General features: G+C 30.6%; 1 protein-coding gene across 1 annotated transcript in view; it reads right to left on the bottom strand.

Annotated features, from left to right (window-relative positions):
• LOC106463456 (phospholipase D1-like) overlaps positions 1–21,692 on the bottom strand; it is a 132,810-nt gene that overhangs the window by 5,257 nt on the left and 105,861 nt on the right. Inside the window, exons 21-23 of the mRNA XM_022390947.1 lie at positions 12,745–12,812; positions 8,609–8,826; positions 7,068–7,188 (exon numbers count right to left, since the gene is read on the bottom strand). Coding sequence (XP_022246655.1) covers positions 7,068–7,188; positions 8,609–8,826; positions 12,745–12,812 — 407 coding nt within the window. The remainder of the gene's footprint in view (positions 1–7,067; positions 7,189–8,608; positions 8,827–12,744; positions 12,813–21,692) is intronic.

The following is a 21,692-nucleotide window of genomic DNA, read 5'->3' on the forward strand; positions in this document are numbered from 1 at the left end:
CAGCCATTATTAGTCTCAAAGTGAGTTCCTCGTCATCGAAGCTGTAGCCATTGATGAAGATGCAAAACTGAAACAATGAGCAACAAACAAAAGAAACTCTTGTCACAAAATGTTGCTCATGGGAAGAGTCTGTCTAGAAGTTTTCGTACAACAAAATGGTAGATAGGTTTAACTAGGTATATGAAAAGATGTTCATCTCAACACATTTTTATACTGCTTTAAAAAAAATACTGTTTCATGATTTTTTTACTTGAAGTTACAGAAGATGACACAAACGTGAATAAAAAACCTCATAGAAGCTTGTAAGTAAATAACAGGCACAACAGATAAAACGTGTTGTTTGAAAACAAAAACATTCATTAAACCAAGTTTATGAATCATACAACACAAACTGGAGAGAAAACAGACAGAAAGTGAAGGAGAACCTGGTTTATTTAATACCTTTTTATCAAATTCAAGGATCACTTGTATGCTAGATGTTGTATCTACAGAATTACCATTTAAAATATATTTAAATTAGATATGTCATCATTTCTTAATCCACTGATTAATATTTAAAACATCTGCTGTCCAACAAACCTGGTGGAGTTTCAAAGCCATACGAACACTAGGTGCTACAACTTTTCTTAACAGCTCCATGTCTTGAAAAACCCATTCATCCCTCAGAGATGTAATACGAAAATCTCCTTTAAAAAGGGCATGTAATCCATACAGAAGAAAGTCCACACTGCAGATAAAATACAATGTTAACATGGATTGTTATCACCATTATCGACACAAGATGAAACAGCAACATACCTATTAAGCCTTGCTGTATTAGGACCACATACTACTTCAAGTATATCACTAAAAAATTACACTGTCTTACAGTGTTGAATCATACTGAATCTAATTTCTTAAGTTACATTAATATATATAAAGAGTGAATACACATTTTTTTAATGTGGTTGAACAATGAGCATTACTTTAACATCTCTCACCTTGAAAATGAGTGATGAGATACTGTCCCAAGAGCCCTTCTTCCCAACAGACTCAGAGCAAAACATAGAGACACCATCATAGAATCCTTCCGAATGTCCAGCTCCTGACCCTAAATATACAAGGTAACATGTGATAATACAATCAAGAAACAGATGGATTAACTGGTACTACAGAAAATAAATACAGTAGAAGATCAGTAATAAACTAGCAAAAACAGGATTACATTACTTTATTGCAAACATTTTTAGAGTATGTTTAATTCCCCTAAACTGCACAGATAGAATACATTTTTTTACATAATTTTTCCCAATTTTTATACTTAAACTAGAATAACTGCAAAAAAAAGAAGAAAAAAGACAACATACAACCAGAGCTCCTGTTATATGTATTCATTTTCAAAATGCTATTATTTTCATGTAAGTGAGAAATTATGACAGCTAAGGCAACAAATAAATAAGTAAGTCTTTTCAATGTAATCAGTATGTTTTCTCTCCAGATGCAGCTTGTACATACTACATCTCAAATGACACTTCACAAAATCCAAAATAAGCCTTTCAGTGAAGTTTAGCATTCAAGTTGCATAATTACTGGATATAGAACATTCTTTACTCAATTATAAAAAAAATACACACATGATATCAATGACGTGTGATACTAGAAGGTATTAAGTATGGTACTTTCTTGTTGGTGTATGAAGTCAACATTAACAGTACACACACATGATATCAATGAGAAGTGATACTAGAAGGTATTAAGTATTTTGTTGTTGGTGTATCAAGTCAACATTAAAAGTACACACACACGATATCAATGAGAAGTGATACTAGAAGGTATTAACTATGGTACTTTCTTGTTGGTGTATGAAGTCAACATTAAAAGTACACACACGATATCAATGAGAAGTGATACTAGAAGGTATTAAGTATGGATACTTTGTTGTTGGTATCAAGTTAACATTAAAAGTACACACATGATATCAATGAGAAGTGATACTAGAAGGTATTAAGTATGGATACCTTGTTGTTGGTGTATGAAGTCAACATTAAAAGTACACACATGATATCAATGAGAAGTGATACTAGATGGTATTAAGTATAGGATACCTTGTTGTTGGTGTATGAAGTCAACATTAAAAGTACACGCACACAATATCAATGAGAAATGATACTAGAAGGTATTAAGCATGGTACTTTCTTGTTGGTGTATCAAGTCAACATTAAAAGTACACACACACGATATCAATGAGAATGATACTAGAAGGTATTAAGTATGGTACTTTGTTGTTGGTATCAAGTCAACATTAAAAGTACACACATGATATCAATGAGAAGTGATACTAGAAGGTATTAAGTATGGATACCTTGTTGTTGGTGTATGAAGTCAACATTAAAAGTACACACACACGATATCAATGAGAAATGATACTAGAAGGTATTAAGCATGGTACTTTGTTGTTGGTGTATGAAGTCAACATTTTCCAAATTAATCACTGCCTACCAAATTACCAAAATGTATAAATAGTTTCAACACTTTTAATAATTAGTTTTGTTAAAAACAATGAATTCCTTATACAGCCCATTCTTGAATATCTTTAGATAAATATACTTCTGCATTTCTAAGCATATGGTGCTCCCAGAGAGAACATTTTAAAAGCCAAAGAGCAGAGTATATAATAATAAACATGTTTTTATGCAGATATAGGTTAGATTTTGACTTAATGCAAGTTCTCTAATTCAGTTATCACCTAGAAGTGTAAGAACTAACCTCCATACAAGTATCCTCATTGTAACATAGATACTACATTTAATTAATTCCTCTAATTTATATCTATGTTTAAGATCTTCCTTCATGTATACATTAGTGTGTAAATTTACTAAACACCTACAAAACTGTCATTTTATGAGCTTTATACACAAAATAGTCATTGATTTGTAATTATTGCAAATTAGTCTTACATGACAATATTTAACATGGCTACCTTTGGCATCACTAACAGCTTGGCATTTTTGTGGTATTATGTTTATGTATTTTTGCTGATGTAATTGGATTCCATTGTTTTAAAGCTTTGTCCATAGGCTTTCTTTAGTACAGTTGATATGCTTGTCAAGCATGGATGGAGTCCAGAAAACTCCAGATTGGTTACATGGGGTTAAGGTCTGGAGATCTCTTGAACTTTCTTTCATTGCATAATAAACCGAAAATTTCTTGGACGTGTGTTTAGGGTCAATATCTTATTGAAATATGATATGCTACCACATTAGCTTCTTTCTAGAAGGTATAACATGATATACTAATATACTGTGGTATTTTTGCTGATCCATGTTGCTATCGATTTTGTGAAAATGGAAAACACCATATGTAGATATTGTGCCCCAAACCATCACAGAGCTTCCTGGATGCTTGAACTGTTAGCACAAGACACTCATTCTGCACCTTCTCACTGACCCTTTGGCAAACATACACACACACACACATATATATGCCAGTTAGAATCAAACAGTTCAAATTTATACTCATCTGTCCAAAGCAACTTCTGCAACTGTTCTTTCACAAAAGCTAGTCTCTCTGTTATATTATTTTTGCTCAGTAAGGTTTTTCTTGCTGCTACTCTTCCTCAAAGGTCACATTTCTTCAGACTATATTTAAGACCGTACTTCTTGAATCTTTATCTGTGTGATATGCCTCGTTAATATCATAATCAAGGTTTTTAACAGTTTTTCAGGACACAGATTTTCAGATATCTAGCATTTCTTTCAGCAAGTTTGAGATTTTTTCTCCTTCTCTTGCTTTGTTTGATATTATAGGACTTGGTGAACAGCTGAGGTCTTTTATAATTCTTCTTTTACTACGACCAGCATCATGAAAACATTTGATTCTGACTCTTTCAAATGGTGTTAATTCTCTGTTTTTGCATTTTAGTGGCAATATCACAGTATATTAGCTGTACTGTTTAAAAAAAAAATTTTTTTATAACTGCATAAATCTTAAACTTTAGTGGGTGATGACAGTTACTTTTGTAATAATATATAAAGAATACACATAAAAACAAGAAATATAGTACTTACCTGGGTCTTCTTGTTTTTTGCTGTTGAATGTTGATGAAACCTAAGTCAACTTATTTTATACTAATGGTTCTACTACACTAAATAATTTTTATTAAAATAAGTAACACACCTAAGAACACAGAATAACAAGCTCAAAGCAAACAGTGTTCTGTAACTATAATATTTTTTATGGCTTTCTAACTATACAATAAGAGCCATTAAAAATTCAATTAAGCTCCTTGATGTGATTCCCATGAGAATAGTATCAAACTGGAGGCAAAATAGATAATTCTTTATACAGAAAACAATGTAATATATGATAAGTTAAACTTTCGCTTTCTATTGGTTATAAATAATATAGTATAAAACATCAGATAGAACTGCTGGCAATTTGTGAAAGATGGGATGTAACAGGTGGGTGTGGCAAGTGGGTCTGATTTTCTAGTTTATAGCTATGTAGGCAAACAAGATTGGTAGCTATAAATATTATGTTTTGCCTGAGTAATATCTATATTATAATGAGTAATTTACATTAAATTCCTTACTTCTCAGAAAATTGGTAAATAAATTACAGAAGAGAGAAGACCTAGAGAGAAAATGTCACAATTCTCATACTAGGAGAGATTGAGGATTTAAAAAAAATATTTTCTTATAAAATTAAGAACTTAAAACTAATAAAATATCAGAATTTGATTTAGTAACTATGTTTTGATGTCAAGTTTATTCATACCTAATAATAATAATAAAGTAACTTAATTAAATTTTGAATGTAACTCTCTAAAAAGTCGCAACATGCACACTTTGACCTGCCCGTGGTATGTGTTAAAGTCATGTATAAAGATAAAAATAAATCATGCTTTTTGCAACTTTTTAAGCTACTATAATTCTAACGGAAGTCCAGAGTACTTCATTAATAAATAATTAACATTTGAAAAACTCCAGTTAGTAATAGGCTTCTTTTAGTCATAGACTGAACCTCAGTAAATAATGTGTGTATTTTTAAAAGATTGTAATAAAATATACCACAAACTTTATCTTTTTTTGGTAAATATTTTTCAGTGATACTCTAGAGGAAAAGCTTTGTGCAGTATGTATGTGATAATAAATACTTGTATTGATTATTACATACAACAGTATTTATTACTGTGTGTGTGTGTGTGCATTCCATAAAATTATAGTACTATAGTCTTGAAAGTACATCAATAAAATATAAATGAAAATACTTAACTGTTAACTTTGAATGGAAGTATTTTAAGACTATATTCTTATGTATGTTATTGTATATATCAAGTTATATGTGTATTTGTTTTTGCTTTTGAAAAGAACTACAGAAATCAAAGCTTCATGTAAATGTATATTTTACTAGTTTTTTTGTATAATCGATTTAGTAGTATACTGAAATATCAGTTTTTGCTTTTTTTACTCTTTAACCTAAGAACCCTCATTTCTAAGAAGTTCCTGAAATTTTGTATAATTTTTATTATTTATACTGTCATTAGTGTTAAAGTTTTAAGTCAAGTTATTGCATTTCTTTTTCACTAGGTCTTTCGTTGCTGTGATTATGATTAAAACATAATTTTTTATAAAATAAAGATTAACACTACATATGGTATTGTATATTAAAATTCAAATGAAACTTTGAGTTTTGGTAGATGTAACATGAGGTCCAAAGAGTGAAAGGCATATTTTCATATATGAATACATATACACTGTTACAAGCATTTAATCAGTTAATATATGAATATATACAATAGCATGTCTCCCTGTAAATACACTCATTAGCATATACTATATTTAACAGGGAGTCATTAATGCGAGAGCTTACATTTCAGTTTTGAACGACATAAAAAAATACATAATACAAAAGTATAGTGTGAACAAGGTTAGAACCATTCCTAGCTGTTAAAGTGTAAACAACATAAATATGCCAGTGTGTGTTCACAACTTAGTATACTATTGCTTGCTCACAGAATAACAAATACCAGTGAGTGTATTCAAAGGTTTAAAAGTTATTCTATGCATTCGCAGGTTAACATATGAATTTGTGTGTGTGTGTTCTCAGTTATGTACACAGTGTATGTTAGTGAATGTATTAACAGAAAGAAGCATTAGTCACCTGATCATTGCAATAACATGCTGAAAGACAAACACAGTGTTTTTACATGGGTGAAATAAAGTACATAAGATGAACAATATCAAACACTTTACTGAACAAAACAGAAAGGTACAAAAACAAAGACTGATTATGACCAGTTGCAGGAATTGCTGAACTGAAATCAAAGAAATTAACTGAGCTTAGTCAAAAGATAAAGAACTAAAAAATACATTAACTTAACATGAGATTGTAACAAATTAAAAATAAATCTGTATCTGTAACTAAATTGGGGTCTGAATTGTTTAACTGAAGGTTAAGAACCAAACACACATGGTCATTGGCTGGAACATTAACAGTAACAAGAAGAAAATCGTGACCAAGCCTCAAAGCAAGTCTTGACTGCTTCAAAGCTGTAAAAAAAAATGTCTAAAAGCTCCAAAATCATTTTCAAAATTTACATTTTCTCTACAGTTCTATCAATCAAATAATGAAATTCTTGGAGTTTGGTGGTATTTCCCACACTAAGTGACAGTCATAAAATAGTCAAACAAACAGAGTAATGTTGGCTGCAATACAACTATTCCTTGAAATAATTTATACCTCCTTGACTGAACCTTGCCATAGAGACTAACACCTGAGGTTAATTTCACGTTTGACTTAGAATTTATTGAGAACCGATTAAAAACTCCAGCACAAATTAAAAATGTTAATGTGTTAAATACACAAGCTAAAAGAAGGTGGGATATGACATGTCACAGTTAATAAAGCTCACTGTGATGTTGTACATTCTGGTTTTGATAACTCATATCATGATTCTTAGAAGAACATTCACAAACAGAAACTACACAGACTTTTATGAAAGTTTAAACTCCACAAACCATTATACAACTAATATATAAAAAAAAACAAAAAAAAATCAGAAATACCTTATTAACAAAATCACTCACTTTTTCAAATATGGAAGTATTAAGTGCAGCAACAGTTAGCCATACATCCTTATAGAAAGTATCTGAGACTGGATCTCTGAGATCTGTTTCACTATTCTTTTCATCTAGCCCAAGATGTTCTCTAGGAAATCATTATTTATGTCACAAAAAATACTAAATACACTATTTGCTTCATTAGAACAAAATACTGTTAGGTTACAAACACTAACAAGTTGTGTGTTTATTTTTGACTTTTTTTAAACTGTGATTATATTTACTTTCTTACTCTAACTGAAAGAATTTTTTAACTTTTTAGCTCTTAAAGATAATTCTTTCTATCATTGTAGGAGTTCATCCTCCATGTTTTAGCTCTGAGTTCACTTACATTTCTTTATACTCTAGCTGTAAAAGTCTATTTTCCATTTTAAAGTTCCAATTTCCTTTACTTTCAAAACTTCTTACTCCAGCTCTGAGAATATAGCCTCTACTTTCTAACTAAAGTTTCACTTACTTTCCAGTACTTTTTATTCTAGCTTTAAAGTATAATAAGCCAATTCCTATAATGTTTTTATGGTTCACTACATAACTCTTTGCTTATCACAGTTATGTTATTCGGAGCTGTAAATTCACATTTAAAGTTGCATAATGATCTAATAACATATCTATTTCAAGAGAAGTACTTTTTTTTTATTTTAAAAATTTGTTCTCTTCATATCTGGAATTATAAAGGTGAGATTTTTATATATACCTTAATTGTATACAACATTACTTATTAATTTTAAACTAGAGTTTTACCTTGTGTTCAGAGGTAGTATTGAATCATCAGTAAGTGTTCATAAACTTTTTTAATTTTGACCAACTACCAATTTTATAATATGTGGGCATTGTTTCTCTTCATGTGAATTTTTAAATACTACTTTCTGGATTTAATAGCTAGGATGTTACTATTTACAGAGATGTCCACAAAAACTTTTGGACATACAGTTTTTTTATGCAATTTGGATAAAATAACATGTAAAAAAAAGAAGGACTCAAAAAAAGTAGGATAGGCTATTTTTGTCTTTGTTTGGTTATTTATGTTTTATTAATTTTGCCTGTTAACTTGTTTTATATATCATCATTGCCTAAAGGTTTAAACTTGATTATTTTGTGCATTTAGTTTGTTATTTGTTCCCTCCTCCAGCTACAAGTAGGTGTCTTTTCTTGACCTGTTCAGTTTCAGTTTGTGATTTCTCTCTCTTTTTTTTTTTTACTAATATACTGAAGGTAATAATAATGTTATTATTTCAGTACAATTGTTTATAAAGATAATTTAAGTATTTGCACTATATTTTTACATTTTTCTTTCATTTCTAGTACCACTTAAAAGAATTTTAAATATCATTTCATAAAGCACTTTATCCTATAGTTCATTTTTAAATTGTTTGATGGACTAATTTTGTTAGGTTAAATTTAGCATTATTAAATGTAAACATTCTATGTGTAAAATACAAAAATATTAAATCTAAGACATACTAATCTACAATAAAATGGAGAAATATATTCTCAAATCATAAATTCACCTAAAAAGAGATTTTCTTAAAGTCCCAGCAAATACACCTGCTTGATATGGTGTTCCATTCATGATAGATTTTTGGAAATCCACATCTTCCATGACTGCAGCTATCTCACTATCTCGCTCACCCAGTAAACTGCGGTCATTGATGTTAGCTGAACCAATGATGACCGTTCGATCATCTACTATCATCATTTTACTGTGAACATACACTAATTCAGTAACCTGTAGTGCCAACAAAGAATATCATTATAAATAGCATCCTTAATCATTGTTTTCTAACTTTTTATCATAATATTTTAAATGAAAGTATTCAAATTTTATTAACATAGCAAACTGCTTCCTATTGCTCATTGAAAATATCAAAATTAGTAATATCAGTAATGTATGCAAATAGCAAACATAAATTGTTCACAAATTTGGGAGTTAACTATGCTATTTCTTTTAGACTGATAAATTTAAATACATTAAGCTTCAGGTTTTAAATTGATTTTCATAAAAGTTGCATAGCTGTTCAATGTTGTTGATACTTAGCATAATCTTAACTTTTGGCTTAATGATTTTTGATACATATTTTCAATGAAGATTTTTGCTAAAGCTATTTGTCTTTCACATCTATGTTTTAGTATGTTAACAATAAAGAAATAAAATAAAATTAATACTCAATATGAAGTGGCAGTTTGGGTGAAATCTCCTATGATAGTTTTGGAATATACTCTGTTGTTTTAATATATATGTAATTGTTGGTGTTTTGTGTATAACTCATGTGTATTTTATGTTATCTCACAGTCTTATGAAGCATTCTAAATGAGAAGGTTCTAAAACAGCAATCACCCATAACTTTTAGGCCTCAAAAGTACATTTGTTGGAAACATAAATGTTTATGATACAAAATAATGTGCAGAAAACAGATTATGAGCAGGTAACTATCAATTACACAGTGTTAATAAACTTATGGTTTTGTATTTTGTAAGAAAAAATGGAGTTTTGATGTGTAATATAAAGGAGTAATCTTTTATCATCAAAAAACTTATATTAATTATGAAAGTTTTAGAAGAATATAATGTATTACATGAGTTATTTATTACCTTTAATACACAACAAGAATTAAAATACATTATATTTACCCCCTCAGAACAAGAGCTGTTTCTTTGTAGAAAGAATATTTATAGAGCTCTGATTTTATTATTTAAGAAAAATGGTATACAGAAACACAAAACAAAACAACTGGGTCGATTTGTTTTGGCTCACTGATGGGTTGTTTCACTTTATTTGGGTGTTTTAGAGTTTTTTTTTACAGATGACACTACACTGTTCACTTCCAGATTCACCTACTTACATGGAGAAACAAGTACATAAGAAGGAACTCTATCACAAGACCATACTAATTAACAAAAAAAGACTACACAGTTAATACCAACAAAACACTATACAGCTACTACCAATAAAAATAACATTACACTGTTAATATGAAAAAAAAACTGTACATTTAATACCAAGAAAAACTCACTACACAATTTATATCAACAAAAAAACACTGTACAATTAATTACAACAAAAATAGCATTACATAGTTGATACCAACAAAAACACTGTACAATTGATTACAACAAAAAGTACTACACAATTGATACCAACAAAAAATACAACAAAGTTAATACCAACAACAACAAAAAACAATACAATTAATACGAACAAAAAACACAACACAGTTAACCCAACAAAAAATACTACAGTTAATACAAACAAAATTAATACCACACAGTTAATACCAACACCAACAAAAATACTACAGTTAGTACTAAAAAATTAATACCACACAGTTAATACCAACACCAACAAAAAAAGACCACACATTTAACACACCATAAAAAATACTACACAGTTAATACCAACAAAAAACAGTCCATTAAAACCAAAACTCTACTTGTCTACACTGCCTTAAGTACTCTCAAAACAACATGAAACACCATGTTGCCTTCATCATCTTTGTGTTTTAGGCACAAAGCTACACAAAGGGCTATTTGCACTATGTCCTCTGAATTCATTGAACCCCAGTCTTTATTATTACAAGCCTGCAAATTTACTGATGAGCCAACAGAGGGAGAGATTCATTGTCACTGATATACTAAGTTTAAATAAGTACCTCTAAATCAAACAGCTTTCAAACCAGACAAAAATTCACTTTGGAGGAGTTTCCCATTTAAAGGGGGATTTCCATTATATAGAAATGTTTGACTGTCCTTTGTCTACTTAAATATTGTTGTTGTCTTATCTTTCTTATTTGTAATTATATAAAATAATCCCTTTTTTATTTTGATAAGCTTTAAGCACCTATTTAAATAAACTAATTATGACATACTTAGTTTAGAATAAAACATAAAATTTCAACAAACTTTATTCCCATCACCAGAAATTTTTTTTTATAACAAATGTATCATTTCATATACACTATATTTATATAATACTTAAACTTTATTTAACAAATTGCCATTTTCTCACAAAATTGGTAATATTATAAAATGTGTATTATGAGAAAGTAGAAGAGCAGCACTGCTCTCACGTGCATATGTTCTCTTTCTTAAGCAAACAAATTTCACTTCTTAATGAAAAAATAATCAAGTTGTCTGCTTCTGCTCTCAGTGCATGCTCACAATTTTCAAACTCTTGAATTATTTTCACTTTTTCCTCTAGTGATAGTTCTGCTATATGGTGTTTCATATCAAACTCAGACATGATTCAGATTTTGTAGCTCAAAAGGAACTGATTATTTAATTAAGTAGATGTGCAAGTTGATTAATATTTTGAGTGGCAAATTACATACCCAACTCTGTCCTTGGTGAAAGCCTGACAGATCCAGTGAAAGTCTACAAGTAAAAGTGTACTTTCAGTCCATAATGGGCTTTATTTTTAAAGCTCTCGTAATACACTTTAAATGCCTTACCTTTAAAATATTGCAGGTTGTTTTAAGATACCTACATTTCTCGGTTATTTTTTCTTTTGAAAACACAGAAAACATGCAAAAATTAACTAAAAATGAGCAAAATCTCTGCGAAGATTTTCAGTAGTGTTCATTCTAAAAAAAATTGTTGTAGGACAGGGGAAGTGGATCAAAAGTGAGGAGGTGTCACAGTTGAGTCAAGAAATTTGCAGAAATGGCAAAGCAGTTGTCACTTCTTGTTCAAAGCAGCCCATATCTCAGTATTTAAATTTTATTTACAGTCTTTGACTTGTATAATTCTGTTGTGACATGAGTTTTGTTGAAACTCAACTAATTACAATAGGTACTGCAGTAATGATATAGGTGTTATTCTATAAAATATTTTTATTTTTTAATACATGGGAAAGTTTAATATGAATTTGGTTTGCTTTTGGGCTACAAAGTGAGCATGCCAAGTTTTGGTTTGGATTGGTCAACTTGTTTAGGAGGAGATGCATCCACAGACAGACAGAGTTTCTCTTGATATTAGATAGTCTTTGCACCAGTATGGCTTAATATGTATAGAGCATATGTGAAGGATGTCCACTTTGCCTGACAAAGCTTGATAAAAATTTAAAAGTTAAATATCAAACAAAGAAATCAATCTCTTTATGAAACTATCAGTACCTTACACATTGATTACATTAATTAACCCTCTGATAATGGGAAGGTGAAAGTGCATGTCACAAACTTTAAACAAAGTTACATTAAAAATTTAACTAAATTACTTTATTATTAATGTAGGTTCATAAACCTGGCATCAAACCATAGTTAATAAATCAAATTTTTATATAAGTTTATATTCCTTACTATCAAAAGGATTATTCAAATAAATTGTCAAATCAACCAAGTCCATACAATGTTATGGATTAATACCGTTGCAGGACATCAAGCCATAGTTGAGACTTACCCACTGTACTGTCAAAAAAATCAGGTGAGACAAAGACTGCCCAGTTTTTGGGTTTCCGAAAAAGAAGGACTCCAATTTGCAGTGGTTTTTTTTATACATTGAAAACAGAAGAAAAATTTGGGACATAGAAAATCATCCAGTTCTAAGGGAATTTTGACTTTATGAGTGTCTCTTACATTTGTATACAAAGATGTATTTTTATGATTGGTGAAAATCAATTTAAGGATAAATTGAATATAGACACTACACTTACCAGATTGTTGTGCAATGTCTCATGATTTCTAAGTCCGTAAAATGAAATGTAATTTGTAGGATCTCCAACTATGATAGAAAAAGAAATTCAATGTGATCTTATGCTTTTACTTAAAATAAGTTTACAATGAATGCATATATTAAATCAATTATCAAATAAATTTCTATGTAGTGTCAAACATTATGCTCTAATAAAGATAATAATGAACTTCTTTGGTCTACATATAAATTTCTATTAAATGGTACATGTATCTTAAAAGCTGTTCTTGCTATAATTCTCTCTACACAGTCTTTTTACAATTAAAATTATGAATGAAATATGCTCAAACAATTATATTCGTTAAAAAGTCATATAGAAACAATTACTGAACTATACACAGTAGATCATTAGAGTTTCAAAGAATTTGTAGACAATCACCATCAAACAAATGTGCAGAAACTATGAAAAATCTGGTTTAGAACTTTTCTAAACATGTCTATGCACAAAATAACAACAGAGCTGGAATCTTCAACACAGTGTGGTATTTTCAAGTAAGAAATACTGATTTCCTGAGAAGTATCAGATGGATCTACTAATAACTGCAGATTCGTTCAGGAAATAAGAAGAGTGATTCTAAATCAGACTGAGTGTAGTATAATGCGACAGGACAAAGGTGGTAAAAATAATAAAAATCTTTATTATTTGACAAACAAAAAGAAAACACACCATACTTATGCACACTAAATGACAGTCATTTCTACTAGGCTGTGCTTAGTCTCACAGCTTTCTTTCTCTTGGGATTGATCTCTGTAGAATTAAACATGATGATCTTGATGCAAGTCTTTACTCAATGATCTTCTAAGTAGAACTGAACCAAGAAAGCATGCCTGAATTCAACAAGTAAGATTGGTTTCTTTGTCCAGTTAACAGCATCACCTCAAGACCGTTGTTCTCTAAAAGCATCAATTGGCTGTTACCTATATACAATGTCAACTCAGCCAGCAAATGATATTACGGTGCTGGTCCTTTCAACCCAGATGCTATATACTAATGTAACACCTTTGCTAGCAGAACAGACGTATCTACTACAGAGAACAACAAAGTAACTAGAATAGGGCAATCTCAGTGATTTTTGGACCACATATTTATGCTAAAACTGCAGACAAACTAAACAAACGAAAATTTGTAAAAACTTTATGTATCACTAAAGCAAGTAGAAAACATAAGATATGCCTGATATATCTTTACTCTTCACGAGGATGGATGCTCTATGACTGAAAGTCTAGTCCAGCCTCTATAATTCTGCTTTCATCCTTCACTTACAGTATAAAAAGTTTATATATTTTTTTTACCTTTATTTAACTACAAATAATTATTGCTCTTTTGTTTGTTTTAGAGCAAAGCCATATTGGGCTATCTACTGTGTCCACCACAAGGAATTGAACCTCAGATTTTAGCATTATAAGTCCAAAAACTTACTGCTGTTCCATTGGATGACACAACAAATAATAACAGCTGAAGTTGGTTCATATTTGTTCTAAGCAATTTTTCCATTGTACAAAGCAAAGATTAAAGGTTTGAAAACCCAAAGTACTAAAATAAAGCCTGCTACATCCTAGAGATAAACTATCACACAATGAAGCTGAACCACAATTACCCATAGGGAGGTCCTCTACAGATCTGCTTACTAAACTACAAGATGGCAAAGAAGAAAAACAAAAACGTTATTGTATCCTAAAAACACCAATATACTAATTAGTAACCTGTGGCAGTCAGCCTTTTTTCTACCAAGATAAAGTTCTAAAGTGGAGTTGAACAAAACTTCTCAAATAAATGTTTTCTGAGGACAGAAGCTTAGTGTTATTTCATCAACCAAAGTCACTTTTTACCATTTTCCACAGTAACAATTTTTATTCTGTTTTTAGAACATATTCAAGAACCACGATATGAAGTTTTTCAAAGAAATTTCCTCTGGAAGTATTAAACTTATTAAACATTGTTCTAATAGCCAAACAAACATCTTGAGGGGAGAGTTCAACAGTAATGCTAATTTCAGTGTAAATTTAAATCAATACTGGTAGAATGAATCATTAGGGAGCTATGGAAATATGTTAGTCTGAGTTGTTAAAAAAATGCCTTACTGACAAGCACTAGGGGTTAACCTTTCAGCTCAATTGGTACACGTAAGCCTGGCATAGGACAGGTCTTGAGTTTGAATACGAAATGAGTAAATAATAAAATTCCAAACACTACAACAATAGCTGGTCACTATCTGAAATGAAAAGATTTAGAGACAGGCATTGCAATGCTTGATGCTGAATTTGTATGGTTCAGTGCTCGGCTCAATCAAGTGTTTGGATGAGGAGATACAGCACAGCTGTCTCAGTTTTTGTGAGAACCACTTGCCATATTTATTCAAGTTATGGAAGTTCTATAAAGCAGACCATGCACAATGGACAAAATATCTGGGTTTCTATCACAGTTTGTGAATCACTTTCCTCTCTGCTTAGCATAACATGCAAATCATTCTTTTCTCTTGTATATTGTCTTTGAGACATCCAACAGCACAGTGAAAGTGCCGTAATATTTCAATTTAATATAGCAAAGCTGATGTTCATTTCTTGGAAATTCTCACCAAACGGCACATACAGTATTTTCACACCTTGTCATGTGCATATTGCATACACATAAACTTTGTAGTAGTTTGTTCATGACATTTGGATTGCACCCAGTTGGTGCCCACAACCTAGCCAACTAGAGTATGTATCTACAGTACATGCACTGCATTGATGCCTTTGCAAACTCTCTCAATACGGGCTTGGTCCCAAGGACTGATCATGTGACCATTTTTGCTTGTAAATAATCTTAATACTATAACTTTTAATACAGCAAAATGTGTCATACTTTTAGTAAACATTAGAAGTCATTTGTACACAAATCAGTTTTTTAATGAAGTATTTTTACTATTTGTCCCTGAACATAGTCTTTTCTTGACCAAATTGTAAAATAAAACTACATGTACAAATACAGTGTACATGTATTTATATTTAAATTTTACTGTTTTATTTCCCTTTGAACCGTATCTAACTACCAGTACTATTCATGCCATTATAAGATAAGTTGTAAAACACTTGGGGAAAGTGCGGCTCACATTATGCTATTGAATTACATTACCCATGAGTTGCTCACGTGCGTGCCTAGTGAAAATTTATATTATATTATTATTATTATTTATCTCACCTAATCTAACCTTAATTAACTGAAACAGTTTCCTATTTTTACATTTCAGTTACTTTTATAAAAATAAAAAAAATACACATGAAAAACAAGAAATAAAAACTGGGACTTCTCTTTATTTGCTATCGACTGTCGATGACACTTAGTCCTACTTTTTTATACTATGATAGTAATGCACTAAATAATTTTTTATTTAATTAAATAATGCACCAAAGAATGTAACATAATAACATGCAAAAAACATACAATGTTCCATTACTATCACAATTTTTCTGGTTTTTTAACTGTGCCACAAGAGCCGTTACAAATTCATCCAAGCTAGTCAATGTGTTTCTCGTGGAAATGGAGCTTGTACTGAAAGATAAATTAACATTTTTCTGTACAGAAAACAACGTAACATAATATGAAAACCCTGGCTTTATATTGGTTCAAAACAATATAGTATTAAATGTAATAGAGAATCAATGACACATCCTGAAAGAGAGGATGTGACAGGTGGGTGTGGAAAGAAAGGACAGATTTGATGGCTTTGTAACAAACAAAATTGAAGGCTATGGAAATTATGCCTTGTTTGAGTGATGAAAATATTATAATGAGTAATTTACGTTACTTGGAAGGGTGTTAAATTAGAAAAGGGGGGATGCCTAGAGAAACAAGAGGGTTTCCTCATAGCCATAGCACTTGAAATTCTTTTTGGCTGGATTAGAGTAAATTAATCTATGATACTTTGGGCATGATCAAATATATTAATTGAAAAGGTTTGACCTCCTGAGTCAAAAATTGTAATTAGATCTCAAATCAGTCAAAAGATGATGGAACTATGACCTAAAAGTTTGTACTGGAAAAACTCGTAGCCATTGTATGAGCTATTATGTCGTGGCTAAAAATGTCACATTTCTCAAACTAGGGGAAATTATGGATCTTTTCTTAATATTTCCTTATAAAATTAAGAATTTAAGACTTGTATACTATTAAAATATGGATTATTAACTATAAGTTTATGCTATACTAATTGGTATAACAAAAAGTAGTTTAATTACATTTTGAATGTAACTCACTAAAAACCTTGTGACATGCACAATAAAGGATGCTTGAGGTGAGAGGGGTAATTATCGCTGAAAAGTCACTAGACATTTTCTTCCTCAAAAAGTCAAGGAGACCACATTGTGAAGAGAGTGTTGAGGTCTCACCAAAAATAAATAAATAAAATAGATTAATTTGAAAAACGATTTGTGGCAACCTTGTCCAGTTGCAATATCTTCAAGTCACTTCTTTCTCTGGTTAATCGACTGTTGCATTATTTTGTGACAGCTGAGGTGTTTGGTATTTCTTGCAGTTTTGATGTTTTACTTTATATACCAGGAACTATTTTATTCATGAAATGCTTTGTGTGGTACATTTAAATATTTGGGTTTGAAGCTGATTGAAAGTGTTATTAGAATAAAAACATACCATTTACCTCTTTTTCATCAGTGGATGTCTTTACAAAGAGCTAAGACTTTTAGTGCTGGATTTAGTTGCCATAATGTGTTAAAATGATGAATGTAAATAGATGTTAAGCAATGTTTTCTAATTGCTAAGCAAATTCAATGTTGATTAGCAGTTTCTGCTGATCAAATACACCAAACTATTTTGTCCCCTCATGCAATACTTGCTACTCTCCGCATTATATCTAAGTGTGTATGACTCCTCCATGTGCAGTGGCAAAGTTCTGTTCTTTTTCAACATAGAGTGTAATTTAGGTTGTTATGATTTCAGGTGGAATAATCTTGATTTCACTGGATTGTCTGTACTAATTTTCCCTAATGCCAACTAAAGTCAGTGAATTGACTTGTGAAAGGCAATACAGTGTCTTGCAAATTTGTCTACTGGTGTAGCCATTGTTTAGGACAATATGTGTATTTTACTGCAGAATACTGTATTTAGCCTAGATTGGACTGAATGTGCATTGATATATATATATATATATATATATATATACTGTAGAGACAGCATGAGTATTAATCCTGAGTGAAAACTTTTAGTTTGACTGAGAAAATCTGTTGAATTTAATGGCTGATAGATGACAACACATTATAGCATCATAGTTATAATGACAGTTAGAAGAAGTAACCATTGCAGGTTCCCATGGTATGAGAGCCAGAGGCAGTATGTCTACAGCTACTAGTTCATGTGATGACGTGTAATGTTGATATATATAATATGACAATATACGTGTGTGGTGTTTCACGCACATATATGGGTTTTACACAAAGTCATTCATGAGTGTTGCATAAAACAAATGAACCAACTACACTGAGAACACAACTATCACATAACATATGAATGAAAAGAAAGGATTTCACCTAGATATTAACACTTTTCAATATGAAGTTATATGTAATTACTTGCTTGTGAAGAATTAAGTGAAGATACAGTGCACCTGATATTTTCGTCAATGATGTTGAGAGAATGTTTCAGTTTCAACATTGAAATATTTGGCTGGCAGTGGATTTTCATTGAAAAGCTAAGAGTAATGGGTAGGCTCATGCTGAACTTGGAAGAAAACAGTTTGATCTAGTATTTTCACTAACAGTAGTGGATAATTTCTTGAAGTAATCAAATCAAAGTATTTCTGAGTGAGTGGAAATATCTTTACAAAGTGAGTTTCAAAAACAGTAGCTTGTATCATATCAAATGTAAAGTTGGTGCACCCAGCATTTTATTTGATTGACTAAATATTTTTGATCATGCACGTTAAAGTATTTTGATAAGCACACAGTTTTACTGAATATCTTCTTAGGAATGTTTCAGTAGAAGGGCCAGTTGAAATTCATGAAAGTGCACCATGTGGGTATCATCTGAACCTTGAAAAAAGGCATTGTTTTTTCAATCATACCCAAAAACAGATCATTTCACTGTGTTTAACGTGTGTCCAGTCTCTTCTTCTTTTTTGTTTTTTTTTAACTCAGTTGAGGTTGGAGAATTCAGATTTTTGTTTCATAACATATTTTCTATCAAAACCTCCTGTTATTCTGCAGCCCCTATCCAATTACTCTTTAAAAGAAATCAGTGCACCTGAGAATACCACAAAAATAAAAAAAATGATCTAACCAACAATCAACTTAAAGAATGGTCAATGACAGTCAAGTAATTATAAAACTTTGACAAAATAAAAAAAAAGGTGAAAAAAATCAATGAGAGCTCAACATCTAGAACAAGTGTGAATTCTTCTTAGAAGATGTGAAGCAAGAGAAGAAACAGTGGAGTGATTACAAACTATTGAAGAAAATTTTCTCTTATTAAGTCAGTATACAATAAAAATTCTCAGAAAAAAATTAAAAATAAATAATGTGAGAGTTCCAGATCTAACCTAAAAAAACAAAAACTTGGAAGTTTACTATCTTATCTAGTTTGTTAATATGAAAGCCCTAAACAGCTGGATTAGCAAAATCACTATATGTCTCTAGTAACTACCGCACATAAAACTGTAAATCACAGCTATAAAACTGACCATGGGAGAAAATACTGTTATTCTACAATCATAGCCATGGAGAAGAACAATTCAAAATGGTCAAATAAGCAAGTAAACTACAAGAAGCTATAAAAAATGAAAGATGTGCATTAATAAGAACGTTTTTTTCTTTTATCTTACAGAATTTACTAAGAAAAGTACCAAAGACACAGAAAAAACAGAAGAATAACACAGTGAAGACACTTTACTGACTTGTGAATAGAAACATATATACCCATTTAAAAGAAAACTAAAAACTATATACAAATTTACAGGCACATAAAATAGGTACAAAATTGCAGTAAGGTATGAAGATTAAAATTTATGATATTGTAAGACTTGTGCCACTGTAAGTTGAAAACTCTTGGTGAGTTAAAAGCATAATAAGTTTTGTATGTGACAAAACCAAAAGACCATTTTCCACATACACAGAAGGTAGACAACAAGCCTACTGCAAATATCAATAAAGGAAAGAAACAAGTGGCTAAGAAAGTCCATTGTTAGCATACAAGTGTTTTATCCCACTAACTTTAATACAGAGAAACACTCAATAGGAAAAAACATATCAAAGTTCTTCAGTTTTGAAAGCAAGAAACTGAAATAGCAGTAATACAGAAGCTGGTTTAACAAGCCAGTAAGTAATCAAGTATACTGTTTTGGAATGTATAACATCATGTAATACCAGAGTACAGAACCTTAGATAAGTGGTAGACAAAGTCAGACTGTTGTACAGATCACAAATTAAAACCTTTTTTATGATACTAGAAACATGTTAAACTCACAAAATAGAGGGAGAGGAAAGCTAAAAGCCTACATCGTGCAGACATGTTAAAAATGTATATTGCTAAAAAGCATACGCAAGCTTCTAGTGGTTGGTTACACAAATTAAGATTCATCTACTCACAAGTACCAAAACAAGACTGAGGTGTGTAGTTTCCAAAATACAGACCACAAGTATTACAGTTCCAGTAAAAAACAAGACTGAGATAAAATGGAAGCAGCTATTCTCCTGAAACATAATTTGTTGTATAAATGATAGTATTATCAATGTTATATCTAACTTAACACTTATAGTTGAGAGGGCACTACTGAAGAGGGAAGATGTTGAATAGTTAAGCTCGTAGATTTCTGAAAGTAATTTAATATTATTATTTGTAGTAATTTGGGTTAAATAACACCATAATAACTAGATATAATAAGATTGGTAAATAAAAGTAAGATGGTAAAAGTTTTAAGTTATAGTTTAGGGGTGTAAATTATTATTACAACATTTTTAACTTAAAATAGTCTTAGTACGTTTAATGGTACTTTAGGCTTAGGTATATTTATACTCACTAGTAAATTGTAAAATAGGACAAATAAATTGTTTTATTAAATAAATACAATCTAAAAATGAGTTTATTTTTTCTTGGTGTTCTATAATGAATGTATTTATTTGAACTTAGATCCATTAGTTTAAATTCAGCTTATCCTTTATAGATATAGGTAGGTTATAATATAACTCAGACTAAAATAAATAAGTTTTATTATTAATGTTACGTATATTGTTCTAATAAATTAAGTTCTATATAATTAAAGATAAACTTTATTACTTTAGTGTGTAGACAAAGTAGTGATAAAATTATATAATTGGTTCTTAAACATTAGGCTTAACAGTAACAGTGTTAACAATAAGCTACTGGTATCTGATATCGAGTATTATTTTCACTTTCAGGCTATAACAGTATAAATACAATGGTTAAGAATAGTGTAGGAGTTAAGTGTTCATAGTTTGTTAGGTGTAATGGGTGCAAGGAGTGGGTTTTATTTGGGAAATCGGGACTTGAATGTACTTTTAAAGAAGCTAGTAATGAGGATGTACAATTTTTATGTAGAGTTTTTAGGTTGGCAGAAAAGTTAGAGGCAATCATGATTAAAGTAGATGCAAGAGAAGTGTAAATTGTGGGAAATAGCAGCAGGATTTCAGGAGGAGCTTAAGCTTTTACATACAATGGATACATCAGCTAACAATGACTAAGTAAGTTAGAGAGAGTACTGTTAGGGCTAAAAGTGGTGAATTTAGTTATAATGAGCCTATTCTGTTGAGCAACAAATTTCAGCCCTTGGCTTCTGCAGATGGGGAACTATTGGAGGGAAGGAAAACAAAAGGGTCAGAGAAGGATGCGGATGATAAGGAGGTTATAGTTACATATATAGATATATATAGTTATATGCCTCTTTCATTCTAGAATGAACACAG

The sequence above is a fragment of the Limulus polyphemus genome, unplaced genomic scaffold, assembly GCF_000517525.1.
Source record: "Limulus polyphemus unplaced genomic scaffold, Limulus_polyphemus-2.1.2 Scaffold1413, whole genome shotgun sequence".
Classification (NCBI taxonomy): domain Eukaryota; kingdom Metazoa; phylum Arthropoda; class Merostomata; order Xiphosura; family Limulidae; genus Limulus; species Limulus polyphemus.